This window comes from Epargyreus clarus, unplaced genomic scaffold (genome assembly GCF_041222505.1).
Source record: "Epargyreus clarus isolate Ecla_fem2 unplaced genomic scaffold, WU_Ecla_fem_2.2 ptg000011l, whole genome shotgun sequence".
In the NCBI taxonomy this organism is placed as follows: Eukaryota; Metazoa; Arthropoda; class Insecta; order Lepidoptera; family Hesperiidae; genus Epargyreus; species Epargyreus clarus.
Genome location: NW_027332219.1, coordinates 6,012,997 through 6,030,514, shown reverse-complemented (window position 1 = coordinate 6,030,514; position 17,518 = coordinate 6,012,997). Strand labels below are relative to the sequence as shown.

The 17,518-nt window shown below is 37.6% G+C and overlaps 1 protein-coding gene across 5 annotated transcripts; it reads left to right on the top strand.

The window, feature by feature from the left end:
• The first annotated feature begins 94 nt into the window (after positions 1-94).
• LOC140745895 (uncharacterized) lies at positions 95-16,049 on the top strand. 5 transcript variants are annotated; one of them, XM_073077839.1, is made up of 11 exons: positions 95-126; positions 729-944; positions 2,524-2,787; positions 3,502-3,591; positions 4,647-4,787; positions 5,892-6,080; positions 7,054-7,218; positions 7,894-8,082; positions 8,639-8,827; positions 9,213-9,393; positions 15,330-16,049. In XM_073077839.1, the coding sequence occupies exons 2-11, from the start codon at positions 906-908 to the stop codon at positions 15,662-15,664; spliced, it is 1,782 nt and encodes a 593-aa protein (XP_072933940.1). In that variant the 5' UTR covers positions 95-126; positions 729-905; the 3' UTR covers positions 15,665-16,049. The 5 variants fall into 5 exon arrangements, with proteins under 5 accessions (XP_072933940.1, XP_072933941.1, XP_072933939.1 ...); XM_073077840.1 differs by lacking the exon at positions 15,330-16,049 and adding an exon at positions 11,199-11,693 and having other exon boundaries at positions 7,894-8,015; positions 8,758-8,827; XM_073077838.1 differs by lacking the exon at positions 15,330-16,049 and adding an exon at positions 11,199-11,693.
• Positions 16,050-17,518: the final 1,469 nt, after the last annotated feature.

Here is a 17,518-nt window from a genome sequence, read left to right as displayed (position 1 = left end):
TTGCTCCGAACGGAGGCACAGTATAAGTCAAAGAGTATAGTAACCTATATGGATAGGTGTTCTGTGCTGTAATATTATAAATCTAACCTGGCAACACTGAGCTATATAACATCAAGGAGTATAGGTGTTCTGTGCAGTGTTGGCAACCGTACGATAATTATCGTACATGTACGATAATTTGATACCACCGTACGATGTACGATTGCGAGTCATTATCGTACGCAAATGTACGATAATTGGCTACTTGAAACTTTTTGGGAAACTGTTTTAATGAATTCATAAACGTATTATATATGCCTTTCATTGATCATTTTTTCGAAAGAAGGGCTATTTATTAATAAAAAATATATTTTTATTAATAAATTTACGGTAAACGGAACGCGTGCATCGCGCCTAATGATGTGCCGAGTCGGCCATTTTTGGTATTCGAGTACTTTAGTACTCATATAAAAAAGAATCGAGTGGATGAGCAAAAAAAAAAAAAAAAAACACCACTCACAACACAAAATTAAACAACTTTTTACTTGTCGAGTATGCAATGACGTGTCGGGCCGGTCGGGCGGTCGAGTGCAATATAAATGTATGATTAATATCTATTTTCATTAATAACTAACGCGTTCTTATGAAATGTACGATAATTTTTCGGCAGATACGATAATTTTACACCCCTGGTACGATCAGCGCCATCTCCCAGGTTGCCAACACTGGTTCTGTGTCACAGGACACAGAATCTGTGATACACATACTATAAAGTTATTATCATTTTCATCGCTATTTACATCATGGAAAAGGCTAAATACCCATTACGATATCACGATATTTGAAATAACAAACTCCAACTAATTAAACCGACTCGACTGCTATGCATCTCGTTTTTTAAGTAATATAAACCTTATATTTGCACGATGAGTACCCGTGTTAAAATTACTGGCGTACCCAAAAACGTAAGTAGAAAATCAAAGTAATTTTCGAAAAGTCCGCGTAAAACTGCTAGTCTGCTCTGAATATGAAATTAATTACGTCGCCATAGCAAATTGTATGACTACACCTGCTCGCAACAACTTCAGAGCGGACTTGTAATTTGGCGCGGACTATACCTACCTTCATAATTTGTATATTGCATATTTTGACCCGTCGAATTTGATGTTTCGAGCGGGCGAGGGGAAAGAGGGGGGTCATAGGAACATGCCCTGTTGATGGATTGGGGAAAAGTTTTATCTTTTTAAATTTTTGCGGTTACCTGCTTTTCGAGTAGAAATTTTGACTCAAAAATTCATTTATACACGATATGGAAAAACTAATATGGAAAAAAACCAACCCTCCCCTTATAAGGTTTAAGTTATATGTTCAGGAAGACTAACATAAGCTCTCCAATTTGTATGAATAATAGAGTTCTTTTAAAAATAATATATACTAGCTGACCCGGCAAACTTTGTACCGCCTCAAAATCTATTTATCAAATATATTTCATATAAAATATAGCCTATGTTACTCGTGGATAATGTAGCTTTCAAATGATGAAAGAATTTTAAAATCGGTCCAGTAGTTTTTGAGCCTATTCATTACAACCAGCCAAACAAACAAAGTTTTCCTCTTTACAATATTAGTGTAGATTTGTCATGCCAATTATCCAGGACTACTTTATTTGGTGCACAAACCTTCAGATAGTTTTCTTGGTGCTCCTATTGTAATTGTCCCTCGACAATAATAATTTTGTCAATACTTCTGTTTTAGTACACTAAGGTTGATTGTATTTCTTTTACCAAGAAGAGTCTCTCTGTGTTAATTAAACTGCCAACCAAGAATCTAACCAATAAGATACTTATAATAACTTACAATATTAGTGCAACATTTTGAATTTATTGATTATTAGAAAATTATTATTATTATTTTTATTACTAATTAATCACATAAATCTGAAACTTAAAATAGATTCGTTACAATTGTAGAACCTTCAATACACACAGTTTATTTATTTAAATTAATATAGGAAGTATGTCTATAATTCCTTTAATCTATAGTCTGATTCATAATTAGGTGTCCAAAATGTAAATAAAGGTGTTGACATATAAAGAAAATATGATTCAAATGGTAGTTTCTTATTTTTGACGATATTAAATGAATACAACAATAATAAAATAATGATCTAAATAAATTAAGATTAATTTACTTTTTCTAATATTTGTATTGTCTCAATTTCGTTCCATACATTATTAATAATAAAAAACAAGGTTTATGGTAGAAAATTAAAAAGTAATAATGGTAACACAATCGGAATCCAAAACATTTCTTGTGCCGTCATTTTTAATTTTCGTAGCTGATGTTATTCATTTTCGTGACTGATCGAACTCGAATGCTTTCTCGTTTTCATAGTGAATTTGTTAAATTGTGTATAGTTTTTTATGTTTTCGTTTTTTTTAAATTTTGGTTTCTTGTTAATATTGACAGTGACATTTCTTTGTTTACATTTTGGACACCTAATCAGATTGTAATATTTTTTAATCATGTGTATTTTGTCAACAGGTACGTAATGATAAACTTCTGGCTGTTTTGAGCAGAGTTGAGGGTATCCATACAAATGATATCAACGTAAATATGGTCATGGTCAATGGCCCAGTGAAAGATATATTATTAACATTTAATAACCACAAACATGCCAGCATGGCCCAAAGAAAGTTCAACAACTTCAAATACACTTATGCTCAAAAGACTTATGTGTTTACTGCGAAACTCGATATGGGATGTGAACTCACAAACTTCCCGTCGACTGAAGCTTCCCGTCTTGATGTTAGTTCCATTGCTTTGTTTGCGTCTTTTCATCATCAGTTTCTTGTTTTTTAATTTATTTGAAGTCTAACAAGGGTGGCCATCTATTTCAACCATTGCCACTTGTAAAATAGTTCTACCAAATAACAGCGTTAAGCCCTATGCTGTAATAGTAAGAAGAGATTTTTACGAGACGACCATATTAGGCCACAAGAGTAGCAACATATTTGTGGCTGATCTCAATTAGGACTCTTATCCTATCTAGGATTGATTATAGATGTCCGTAGGCAAGAGTTGCCATTTGCCATAAGGCAAACTGCTCATTTGCTACTCATGTAATATAAAAAAATCACAGTCTATAAAACTCTTGTCTAAATCTAAACAATACAGCCCTTAAACAGAAGGAACAACGTCAGTTACCCCCAAATAAATTAAAGGTGGTAGAACCCTTTGTGGTTCGACTTCGGCGGCTCCACCGCCACACCTATTTCTACCTCATAACAGCAGCATTATACAATACTGTGTTCTGGTCTGAAGGGTGTGGTAAGGGAGATATACTTTTCCGAGGCGTTCCAGCTTAGACCTCAGGGGTATCTAATCCTATCTGGGGTTGATTACAGATATCCATGTCCAGTAGCCATTTACCATCAGATGGACTGCATGCTCGTCTGCTACTCCTATATTATATAAATAAACAGAGATAATACTAAAAGAAATATTAAAACAATGTCACAGATGCACATCGAGATTCTCAGAAAACAGAAAATGGTCTTAGAAGAGGAGGCAAAATTATTACAGGAGGAACAAGAATTGGAGATTATTAAGGTAATATACATTTTTTATTACACTGTAGTGTCAAGCTCACAATGTGGTTTTAATTGTGGTCTACGGTGTAAGTGTTTTAGGGAACTAAGGGATTTACACGATGGGCAGAAAATCTTGTTACAAACTTTTTATTCTTCTCTTTCACTCAGCAATATGTTGAGTTGTCCCTTTATCATGACATAATTTTTTGTTTAGGAAAAGAGATGGCAACGGAAATGTATGTAATCCGTCATTGTATACAATTCCTAGGAAGTGCATGTAATTCTTAAAATCTCCCGGAAATGTGTGAAATGAATTGTATTAGACACATTTCCTAAATAGCAATCGGAAATGTAAAATATTTAAGACATCAATGGGTCAATCCTACAGAAATTCATACAGGGTTGGTTAGGTTAGGTTGGAACATAACTGAAAATATAAAACTAAGCAGGGAGCGGCAGCGGCCTGCGCGCGGGTGGGTCCGATTCACGTTAATTTGGACCATAATTAATTAATTAACGCTTTCTACACTCACAGCCCCACACTAGGATTCCCTGTGTCGTGGGTGCCATGGACACACACAGAGACAAATACACAAACACCCAGTGCCTTAAGTAATAAAAAATATTATTCTTATTTTAACAACGTGTTTTATTACAGAAAGCGTTATTTTTATACATTTCCTATACGATATTGGATTTAAATAGTTTTTTAAAAATTATTTTACACATTTCCTAGATAGCTTTGGAATTATACACATTTCCTAGGAATTGTATACAATTCTTAGATTTCTTACACTTCCGGTAACATATACATTAAATAGTGGATAGTATTTTTTTCGGAAATCAGGATTTTTTTAAGTGTTCTGTATAGGCGAAGTAGAGTTGGCTCTACAGGACTAAGGGGGCGGGAGGGGGTTTTCCGCCCCGGGCCCCCGATTCTGGTGGGCCCCCAAACACAGTTGCTGAAAACTGAGTATTGGGTGCAGTTTTTCAAATGATAGAATAATGATATGCGCGACGAGGTTGAATGATATTGATGCACTACTAATGATATGCGACGATTTCCTTTAATAGGCTGCCGCGTTTAGCAACCCGCGACTTGGTCTTGGCGGTATTTCACAAAACATTCGCCCAGCCAGCAATCATGACAGAATGCAGCCACCCGGGACCGTCCAAAGTATTCCCGAGTCACGTTCTCGGCATTTCACCGGACAGGTTGGTATAAAACATTTTTGGGCCACAGTGACTAATTAAAATCACAACTGCTTGCCATATTTGTATCATAAATTACTGCTTATCTTACACAACTAAAAATTTTAAAGCAAACATCTGAGTTTTTATTTATATGTCGCAGTCGTGAAGCGGAAGACGCACCTAACTTGACTCAAATGCGTCTTGACAGAGTCGTAACGTACCTTTAGGTGGTAGAACCCTTTGTGGTTCGACTCCGGCGGCACCACCGCCACACCTATTTCTGCGTAATAACAGCAGTGTTAGGCGCTGCTGTGTTCCATTTTGAAGGGTGTGATAAGGGAGACATACTTTTCCGAGGCGTTCCAGCTTAGTCCTCAGGGGTAGCGGCGCATCTGTGGCCGACCTCAGGTAGGAATATCTAATCCTATCTTGACCTAGTTGATCACAGATGTCCATGGGCGGCAGTAGCCACTTACCATCAGGTGGACTACATGCTCGTCTGCTACTCCTATATTATTAAAAAAAACCTACCTCCGGTCGAGCGGGCATTTATAAACGAAGAGCGCTCACTGACGAGCAGTCTTGACGCGACGCTCGACGGGACAACATCACTGAACTGTCCCTCTGTTTCATTTAGTGTTACCTTATTTAATTGTTATAATTTATTTATTTATTTATTATAATTGAACTATAGTAAACCTGTCAAACCATCTTATATCATTTGCACCATACCCTGCATACGCCCTCACCATGTCGGACAGAAATAAGGGCCAATAGTTCTGTTTTTTTAAAAAAAAAAATTATTATATAAGAGTAGCAGACGAGCATACAGGCCACCTGATGGTAAGTGGCTATTGCCGCCCATGGACATCTGTAATCAATCCCAGATAGGATTAGATATTCCTACCTGAGGTCGGCCACAGATGCGCCACTACCCCTGAAAACTGGAACGCCTCGGAAAAGTCTGTCTCCCTTACCACACCCTTCAAACCGGAACACAGCAGCGCCTAACACTGCTATTATTAGGTAGAAATAGGTGTGGTGGTGGTGCCGCTGGAGTCGAACCACAAAGGGTTCCACCACTTTCAAAAACTACTAATGATATCCGCCGATATCTTTTAATAGGCTGCCGTGGTTAGCAACCAACGAGGTGCTCTCGGTCCTACGTGCCGGCCCACAAATGGCACATTCGTACAGCTGAGTCCGGTTGCCGGGACTTCACAATACATACGCCCGGCCAACAATGACAGAATGCAGCCACCCGGGACCGCCCACAGTATTCCCGAGTCAGGCGCTCGGCATTTCACCGGACAGGTTGGTATAAAACATTTTCGGGCCACAGTGACTAATTAAAATCAGAACTGCTTGCTATATTTGTATCATAAATTAATATTACTTGTCTTACTTTACAGACACTCTTACATTTTATTTTTTATTACACAGTAGTATCACAAATAATATCATTACAGTCGATAATCGATTTTTAAAGTGTCAATTTGATGGCAAGGGTACCCGATCTTTGCTTTAACCGATTTTCCGTATTGCAATGGTGAAATCGCATGATCTAAAACATAATTATTTGTGGTAGTAATTCGTTAATTATACATCCTCCAAAACAAGTTTCAATTTGATGCAACTCTGGACAGCGGTCCATAGTTTCGTGGACATTGTCCTTTAAAAAAATATAAAATTGAGACAAAAAAACACGATGCATGAAAACGTATCTGTACCTTCGTGGAAATACTTATTGATGATTTAAAAAGCAAAATAAAAATCATAATTTGTTTTTTATCTTTAATATAAGCGTAATTGTAATTTGCAAATGCACATAGCAATAAGCTTGTCGCAGCAGTTACTTCTGCATTCATCGTCATCGAGCATGAGAACTGTACTGAGAACGTTGCGAGTGTGGACCCAAAAAAGTTTTCGCCGAGTTTCTCGCAAGATTTTCGACGAGAAAATCGCACGTGAATATAGAGCGTGTATCTCACTGGGAGCCTCCAACGAATTTAATCCGCCACTGAGTGTTGGGTGCGGTTTTTTGAATGACAGACGCTATGATTGCCGCAAGATATTGGTCTAAGATCCCGATATAAGACGACCTGAATTTTTTTAGTCAACCCATTTGCAATATACTTTTTGACTTATTTAATTTGATATAAAAAACGTTTCATCCATTAAGCAGCTCGGTGAAGGTCGTCTTATATCGGGATCTTGTACCATATGCGCGACGCGGAATGATGAAATTGATGCACTATTAATGATATGCACCGATCTCCTTCAATAGGCTTGCGCGTTTTGCAACCGGCCCACAGCTGACACCTGCGTACAGCTGAGTCCGGTTGCCGGTACTTCACAATACATACGCCCGGTCAGCAATGATGACAGAATGCAGCCACCCTGGACCGCCCAAAGTATTCCCGAGTCACGTTCTCGGCATTTCACCGGACAGGTTGGTATAAAACATTTTTGGGCTACAGTGACTAATTGAAATCAGAACTACTTGCGAAGTGAATCATAAATCATTTTTATCAGATCTCTCGTTCACACTTATGGGCATGGCGGAACTCTCGCTTGCAGTTCTAGTGTTGCGCGTAACAACAAACGGATTTGTCGATGGTCAATAACAGGTTAAGGTGATAATGCAAAATATTTTTAGGATATATTTTAAAACGTCTTTTAATAACATCCATATTTAAATTTGCATTATTACATTAGTCATCAAAGAAAGCGTCCTTTAATTACATGCGTCCGAGTGGCATCCCTTTATCGATATCGAGTTGTGTGGCATTGTAACAAATCAAATCAAATCATTTTTTTTTTAAATTCAGAATAGGTTCTTTACAGAGCACGTTTTGAATGTCAGTAAAACTAACACAACTTCACAAGGTGTTTCGTTATGGAGAAGAAGCGGCGAAAGAAACTCCATAACACACATCTTTAAAAAAATGTTTTTTACAATGTTAAACTTAACCTAATGGTACATGTGGAGCTGGAACCACTTCAGACCACACCGTTTTGTCAGTTCCGTTTTGTTAGACACATTCCTTTGACGTCATCTTTTAAGGCTCGGATCGTATGTTCGTAATGGCACAACTATAACGATGATGCTGATCTTCTTCAATAGGCTGCCGCGGTTAGCTATCCGCGAGGTGCTCTCTGTGCTACGTACCGGCTCCCAGCTGACTCCGGCGTACAGCTGAGTCCGGTTGCTGGGACTTCACAATACATACGCCCGGTCAGCAATGACAGAATGCAGCCACCCGGGACCGCCCACAGTATTCCCGAGTCAGGTGCTCGGCATTTCACCGGACAGGTTGGTATAAAACATTTTTGGGCCACAGTGACTAATTAAAATCAGAACTACTTGCGAAGTGAATCATATATCATTTCTATCAGATCTCTCGTTCACACTTATGGGCATGGCGGAACTCTCGCTTGCACTTCTAGTGTTGCGCGTAACAACAAACGTATTTGTCGATAGTCAATAACAGGTTAAGGTGATAATGCAAAATATTTTTAGGATATATTTTAAAACGTCCTTTAATAACATCCATATTTAATATATTTGCATTATTACATTAGTCATCAAAGAAAGCGTCCTTTAATTATATTTAAATATATATATTATTATATTTAAATATATATATATTTAGTATAGTTGTACCGCCTTCAATTTTTCTGCATATCCCTAAGCTTGACTGAGAGAAAATGCTATTTAGCATTAAGTCCGCCTTTTGTACCACACTGGTTTTAACATGGTCAATAAAGAGTAAATAAATAAACAAATTTCTTTGACGTTATATTTTATGACTCGGCTCGCATGTTCGTAATGGCCCGACTATAACGATGATGCCGATCTTCTTCAATAGGCTGCCGCGGTTAGCAACCCGCGAGGTGCTCTCGGTGCTACGTGCCGGCCCCCAGCTGACTCCGGCGTACAGCTGAGTCCGTTTGCCGGTACTTCACAATACATACGCCCGGTCAGCAATGACAGAATGCAGCCACCCGGGACCGCCCAAAGTATTCCCGAGTCAGGTGCTCGGCATTTCACCGGACAGGTTGGTATAAAACATTTTTGGGCCACAGTGACTAATTAAATCAGAACTGCTTGCCATATTTGTATCAAAAATTAATGTTACTACTTAACTTACTTTACATAACTAAACATTTTATAATCGCAAGCGAAAATACCATAATCTTACACTTTTAATTTATAGCCCCTTTATCTTTTATATAAAATTCTTGTGTCACAATGTTAGTTATCGTACTCCTCCGACACGGCTTAACCGATTTTCACCAAATTTTATACGCATATTCAGTAGGTTTGAGAATCGGTTACTATCTATTTTTCATACCCCAAGTGACATATTTTTTTGTTTGCCTGGTCAGCTAGTATTTTAATATAAATTTCTATGATCAAAACAATTAAAATGTGTTTCACAGATGAAATCTATAAAAAAGGAACAGCAGTCCGATTCCGAAATGTCTCTTAATGACGAAGATACTTCAAGTGATGAGGAAGAACCACAAGATGACCCAGGAAAACCAGCAATGGATAGAAAATTTGACAGTAAAATTCCATCTCGCCGTAAAGCGCCTCGGGGACGTTACGGCAAAAAGAAAGGTTTGTTAAAAAATATTCAACACGAAACACAACTGGAATACATTCAATGGCAGGTATCACAACGAATCCGTTCACAAGTGCTCAAATACGATACGTATAAGTATTTGCTTAAAAGTAGCAATGTTTTGGTGGTATACTCCGCGCCAAACTTCTAGTCAGCTCTGAAGATCTCTGAAGGTTTAGCCAGAGAGACCATCCGGTCGAACACAACTACTAGCACATACTCCATAACATACGTTTTTGAAGGTGGTAGAACCCTTTGTGGTTCGACTCCGGCGGCACCACCGCCACACCTATTTCTGCCTCATAACAACAGTGCTGCTGTGTTCTGGTTTGAAGGGTGTGGTAAGGGAGACATACTTTTCCGAGGAGTTCCAGCTTATTCCTCAGGGGTAGCGGCGCATCTGTGGCCGACCTCAGGTAGGAATATCTAATCCTATCTGGGGTTGATTACAGATGTCCATGGGCGGCAGTGGCCACTTACCATCGTGTGGACTACATGCTGACCTGATACTCTTATATTATAAAAGAGAACAACAAAGTAAGGGCGCACTAACTGCACTATGTGGCCGCAGGAGGCCGTCTTCGTTCCGCTGATATCTACAATTTGCTGTTCCGAGGGACTCACTTCAATATTCAGAGCGGACTAGAAGTTTGGCGCTGACTCTAATCTCACTTACATTAGCTCGCGAACGCCTCACCTGATACTGATCTGAATTCACTGTCAATTCGTTGTCTGTTGTCTGTCAATGTCATTGAATGATTTCGTTGTATGGCTCAAAACGGATTTATATTACTTGTGCTTCCCAACAGCTAGTATCAACTCAAATGAACGCCAGTATCAGATCTATTGTTTCATTACCATATCCAGTAGCTTTTACAACACTTAAATCTTAAATGAAATGTGCGTTTCATTTTGTTTTGTTTGAACATAGGAGCCATCTAAAAAAAGGGGTTACCAACGTTATATGTATTTTTCGCCGAATAAGTCTATGTGACATTTGTAATTTTGTAAAATCAAATCAACTTTTTAGACTAGAGGCCTCGATGCAACTTTCCGCCCCGGGTCTCGATCTTAGTTCGTCACAAGTTTATACTGTACGAGCTTTTGCCCGCGGCTTCGCTCGCGTTACGAAGTAATATTTTCATCCCCCATTTTATCCCCTTGGGGGTAGAATTGATCAAAATCCTTTCTTATCGGATGCCTACGTCATAACATCTACCTGCATGCCAAATTTCAGCCCGATCCGTCCAGTGGTTTGGGTTGTGCGTTGATAGATCACTGTCAGTCAGTCACCTTTGAGTTATATAATTATATTTAGATTGTGGCAGAGGGTCCCGCAAAAGGTATTTTGCCTACATACAATTTAGGTCTTACGCTGCCACTGTATTAATATTCCATCCATCATCAACCCATTACTGTCCGGCTGCTGGGCACGGGTCTCCTCTCAGAATGAGAAGGATTACGCCATAGTCCACCGCGCTGGCCAAGTGCATATTGGTAGACTTCACATAACTTTGAGAATTTTTTTTTCATAAATCTCTCGGGTATGCAGGTTTCCTCATGATGTTTTCCTTCGCCATTTTAGCAAGTGATAATTAATTTCTAATACGCACATAATTTCGAAAAATCAGAGGTGCCTGCGTGCCTGGGATTTGAACCTCGGACTCCTCGATCGAGAGGCTGAGTTTCTTAACCACTAGGCTATCACTGCAAATGCTCCGTGAGTCCTAATTGTCTGACGTCAAAAATGTTGTTAAGATGATGACTAATCAAAATTAAGGAAATTAAAAATATCTTACAGAACTCCGGCGTCTAAAGAAGGAAGATGATGATGAGGATGATTATGAGATCAGGAAGGCGAGATATTATCGAGCAAGTACATTGCTGTACAGGCGAATCAGGAAGTACGTGAAGAAATACTTAACAGCAGATAAACGGAAAAAGATGAAATATTTCCTCCTTCATTCTCTGATTGATAGATTACTGGCACTTTCTGCCGGCAATAAGAACATCTCACTAGGTAAAATGATTCATGACTATAGAATAGTTTATCCACCTGAGGGCCATGAGGAATTCGTAAAGTCGCACTTGAAAATGGTTAATGAACATTTCGGGAAATACAAATGGAGAGCCAATAACAATACGCAATATTTCTGATAAAACTGAAAGAGTTGACAGTGAACAAGATGTTATTGGTAAGGAAATAACTCTTACGAACGTGGTGAATTTTACTGTGGTTCATAACTATTCTCTCATAGATAATAGAATGTAACATTAAAAAATACCAAGTACCAAACGCTTTTTACTCTGAATTAAAACTCTAATCTCATTGTCATTAAAAATTATTATGTTCGACTTAAATAAGGTTATTTTTAGGATCATTATAATAGATTTTCAACTTCAATGCAACTTTACGTCTGTAAAGTTGATAATTTGCTGAGAATGACTTTTTCGAGTCAAAACCGAGTGATTACTGAACCTATAGTCGTCACAATCTAATAGGCCCATTTTGACACATGCCATCGCTAGGCTCTAAGCATGTTACATACAAATCGATAACCAGAGGAACCGATTTTTACGACAAATTGATTACAACGCCACATTGTATTGTATAGATTACTTAATATTTTGTAAACAGAATATTTATTTAATATTTTTCTAAATTATCTAAATATTTATTAAAAAGTAGAAAAGAAGTAAATTCTAGTGTAATTTAACAATTTAATCGTGTATAGAAGATTAAATAAGGCATCGCTCGTAAACTTTATTTTTTTTCGTTTTATTATTCACTAAGAAACAAAGTCTTGATTATTTTATTGTTGTTATGATGAAAAAGGAATAAATAATTAGTTATTGGTAATTATAAGTTTCGATTATTTCAAAGTTAATCAATTATGGTTTCTTTCGTATGCTTTGAAGCCGCAAGCTCTAGCCGTCACGTGGTCGTAAACTGCATACTAAAAAGTTAGTTTAAGACATTAATGACGTAAGGATGGCATGTGTCAAAATGGGCCTATTAAATTGTGACGACTATAGAGATATAGAAAATTATATTTTACCGTTAAAAAGAAGTTGTAAATAACAAAAAATAATAATTTACTAATTAATCAGTTATCTATTGTTATTAAAAAATAATTATAGTTTAAAAACTAAAAATACCACGATAAATTCGCACAAGGAAAATCGTTAATCCTGATTCCTGACGATCCTGATGAGGAGAATGGGATAAAGTTATTAAAGTCGTGTATTGTCATCAGTTCTTGATAATTGTTCAAAATTTTAAATTAATCGGACCGTTCAAGTGGGTAAAAATCGAGTTCAAAGATTCCGTTACATACATACATACATACATACAACCCAAGCTAATAAAAGCGTGGTAATAAAAAGTGAACAAGAGTCTGATTCCGAAATGTCTTTTAATGAGGAAGATACATCAAGTGACGATGAAGAACCACAAGATGACCCAGGAAAACCGGCAATGGATAAAAAAATCTGACAGTAAAATTCTATCTCGCCGTAAAGCGCCTGGGGGGCGTAACGGCAGAAAGAAAGGTTTGTTAAAAAATATTCAACAAGAAACACAACTGGAATACAATCAATGCTACTAAAGCGGGTATCGCAACGAATCCGTTCAGTTGCTGCGAGTGGCGGAAAGTTGAATGGGGGCCCCTAGTGCCTGATTCCGGCGACTTTTTTTTTGCTGGATTATAATTGAACTGGACTAAATTGATTATAATGGAATACACATTGCACAGATTGTTTGGTTATTTACTACCTTTTTTAGCTAGTTAGCAACTGTGTTTGGGGGCCCCTCCAGGATTGGGGCCCCGTACAAAGGTAAAGGGAAAAGGGAAAAAGGTATTTGGAAAAACTAATGATGCAGTTTTAGTTTTTATCAAAATCGGTCTCGTAACTCCTTTTAGCATTTTTCGCCAATCCTTATAGTTTCGCATTTGGCCCTGAAGGCCTATTTGAAAAATTCACCCTGTTTGCTTATAAATAAATCAAGCATTTGCGGCGAGGTAAGATGCGGGTGACTTCCGGGGGTCCTCTCTAAATAAGATAAAGGTGTCATAAACTTATTCGCCGACAAATACGTATGATTCCGGCGACCTTTTTTTTTACGTTAGCAACTATGTTTGGGGCCCTCCCAAGATTGGGGGCCCGGGGCGGACTGCCCATTCCGCCACCCATAGTCCACTAGAGTGCATTTAGCACAGTCCTATGTTGGCAACACAAAACATAATGAAACGCACATTTCATTTAAGATTTAAGTGTTGTAAAAGCTACTGGCTATGGTAATGAAACAATAGATCTGATACTGGCGTTCATTTGAGTTGATACTAGCTGTTGGGAAGCACAAGTAAAATTAACCCGTTTTGAGCCATACAACGAATTCATTCAATGAATTTACAGTGAATTCAGATCAGTATATATCGGATTATATGCTCTATAAGATACCGAAATATGGACTAAAGAAGGGCGAAATATACACTATCAAATTACTATTTATTATTAAGTTTTACATTTGTTTACGCAAATTGATATAGGGTATAGTACACCGGTCAACGGTGTCAGAGTCGTAAGATCTCATAACAAGTTTTATCAACAAGATGGAAAAGTTAAAAAATATAACTTTATTAAAACTTTTCAACTTTTTAAACTTTTCCGAATTTCTGATCAACGTCATTGTCATCTAAACTTATAGTATTTCCTAACTAATCGTAATATTAGTGTGATATTTATGGTAAGTTTGAGTATGGTATGACTACGACGTACCTATTATGGTACTTTGAAAAGGACCCTTACAACTGTTCACTTGGACGGGAAATAATATAAATGGGGCATCATCCAACTGTAATCTTACAGTTATGAAGCATAAAAACAATACGCCGAATAAATATAACTACTGATATATGAACTATGAATGAAAAAGTACTAAAATATGCAATAAAGCCAAAAAAGTGGCATATTATGCATTTGCATATAAGCACATATGTAATTGCTAATTGCATATAATCCAATGTCTACAGATCTATATCATTGTGAGGCTTGAGGCTTGAGGCTTATGAAAGTGAGGTTACAACCAAAACATCGTTGCTTTTAGCAAATGCTTATATGTCGTATTTGAGCACAAAATAAGCATTTTATTAAAATGGCAGCAAGCTCTAGCGGACTAAGGGGGTCTGACGCCCCGATCCTGGAGGGGCCCCCATTCGCTGCTGTGTTCTGGTTTGAAGAGTGTGGTAAGGGAGACATACTTTTCCGAGGCGTTTCAGCTTATCCCTCAAGAGAAGCGGCGTATTAGTGATCGACCTCAGGAAGGTAACTAATCTCACCTGTGGTTGACTACAGATGTCCATGGGCGGCAGTATCCACTTACCATCAGGTGGACTGCATGCACGTCTGCTTCTCCTATATTATAAAAATATAAGGTGAATTTTTCAAACGGGCCTTCAGGGCCAAAATATATTTTCCCTAGCCGGGAATCGAATAAGTTAATTTTGAAAAAAAATACGCCCTCTATATTATTCCACTATCTTCCCAGAATTGGATCCTTATTAGCAACACTACTATAGTGTTGCTAATAAGGATCCAATTCTGGGAAGTAAAATTGAGGCTTTTCCTTTAGTTTATTATTTATCATTACTTCCCATAAAATATATTTTAAAAAAAGAATGATGCAGTTTTAGTTTTTATCAAAATCGGCCTCCTAACTCCTTTCAGCATTTTTCGCTAATCCCTATAGTTTCGGATTTGGCCCTGAAGGCCCGTTTGAAAAATTCACCCTGTATATTCTAAATGTGTAGCACTTTCGCGTCCACGTGCGAAGGCGATTGAAAAATGCTCCGTGACTCCTAATTGTCTGACGTCAAAAATGTTGTTAAGATGACGACTAATCAAAATTAAGGAAATTAAAAATATCTTACAGAACCCCGGCGTCTAAAGAAGTCTGAGATCAGGAAGGCGAGATATTATCGAGCATGTTCATTCCTGTATAAGAAACTCAAGAAGCACGTGAAGAAATACTTAACAGAAGATAAAAGGGGAAAGATGAAATATTTCCTTCGTCATTCTCTGAAAAATAGATTAATAGCAGTTGATGGCAACAAAAAGACCATCAAAACAGGTGAACTGCTTCGTAACTATACAAGGGTTTATCCACCTGAGGGCGATGACGAGTTTGTAAGATCGCACTTGAAATTGGTTAATGAACATTTCGGGAAATACAAATGGAGAGCCAATAAAAATACGCAATATTTCTGATAAAACCGAGTTGACAGTGACCAAGATGTTATTGGTAAGCAAATTACTCTTACGAACGTACGTGGTAAATTTTACTGCGGTTCATAACTATTCTCTCATAGATAATAGAAGGGTAGTATTTAAACGAGTGACTGCAAATAAAAGTTTTGAATGACAAAAATAATGAATTTTGGTTATAGTATTACTAAGTGAGCGACTGGCTGCGAGTGAGGAGAAATCAACAGAACAGCAACTTACAAAAATTAATGTGAGTTACTTAATATACGAAATGAGAAGCTTCATTATATTTAAGCGACCTAATATTTGTCTAAGTGTAAACATTACGTCCTGCGTTTTATTCAATATTTAGCAAATGTTTTTTTTTAATACTGAGCAGCATTTTATTTTAAATGAAGTGTTTGAATACAAAAATCACTTTTAAAATACTATAATAATAAGTAGAATATTCTGTGCTCATGTCATTCATCATGAATAAAGGTAAGGTCTGAATTCATATAGATTGGGCCCACCCGCTCGCTGCTCGCTTAGTTTTATATTGCCTTATATGTTCCAACCTATCCTAACTAATTCAATTAGAAAAACCTAATCTATCTTAATATTAAAGTTGCCTCTCTATATTTCCAGTCGCTCACTTAGTAATCGCACGTTATTAAAACAGTATGTCATTATCAGTCGCTAAGTTTTTTTTATTCGATCGTTTTATAATTTCCCATAATAGAATTAACATTAAAAAATATCAAGTACCAAACGATTTTTACTCTGAATTGAAACTCTTAAACTCATTGTCATTAAAAATAATTATGTTCGACTTGTTTTAAGGGTATGTTAGGACTATTATAATAGATTTTCAACTTCAGTGCAACTTTACTATCTATCACTGTAAAGTTGACAATTTGCGAGAATGGCTTTTTAGAGTCAAAACCGAGTGATTATTAGAACCAGATACAGAAAATTAGATTTAACGTTAAAAAGAAGTTGTAAACAACAAAAAATAATTATTTACTAATTAATCAGTTATCTATTGTTATTAAAAAATAAATCCTAAAAATTCACCCTGTATACTTCTAACTAAACTTCTAAATCACGCATTTCCGACGACGTGAGGCGCGGGTGACTTCCGGGGGTCCTCTCCGTCCACGGAACTTCCGGAACACAACTCCCAAGGCCACAGATCCTTCAGGAAGGTCGACAATTGCTCGGTTGGGACAAGTACAACAAATGAACTAAAGTTCTGCGTTACGCGCACAGACCTATATAGATGACACATGTACACCTTCATTTGTATGAAAACCAAGCGTGCCACTTTTTTCCGATCGAGTGACACTTGTCAAGAAGGTTTTAGGAAATATTTTATAACAATGACGATTATGACAATTAGCTTCCCGCCAAAACTCAATTTCTCCCGCCACGCCGCACCGCGCCTCACCGCACCACAGATTAAAAATCATTCTGCTACAATACTATGTATTTATGACTACGTAATGTATGTATAACTACGTATAGTGGTTGGTTCCGTGTGAACTGAATGTGTTTTGAAGGTGGTAGAACCCTTTGTGGTTCGACTCCGGCGGCCACACCTATCTCTACCTAATAACAGCAGTGTTAGGCGCTGCTGTGTTCCGTTTTGAAGGGTGTGGTAAGGGAGACATACTTTTCCGAGGCGTTCCAGCTTAAACCTCAGAGGTAGTGGCGCATCTGTGGCCGACCTCGGGTAGGAATATCTTATCCTATCTGGAGTTGATTACAGATGTCCATAGGCGGCAGTAGCCACTTACCATCAGGTGAACTGCATGCTCGTCTGCTACTCCTATATTATATAAAAAAAAACGAGAGGTTGAATATATATGGTAAAAC

Coding starts and splice junctions, on each gene's coding strand:
- LOC140745895 (XM_073077838.1), top strand. CDS start 906: ATGAGTACCCGTGTTAAAATTACTGGCGTACCCAAAAAC. Junction 4,788..5,891: donor CTCGGCATTTCACCGGACAG/GTTGGTATAAAA, acceptor ATCTTTTAATAG/GCTGCCGTGGTTAGCAACCA. Junction 8,828..9,212: donor CTCGGCATTTCACCGGACAG/GTTGGTATAAAA, acceptor TGTGTTTCACAG/ATGAAATCTATAAAAAAGGA.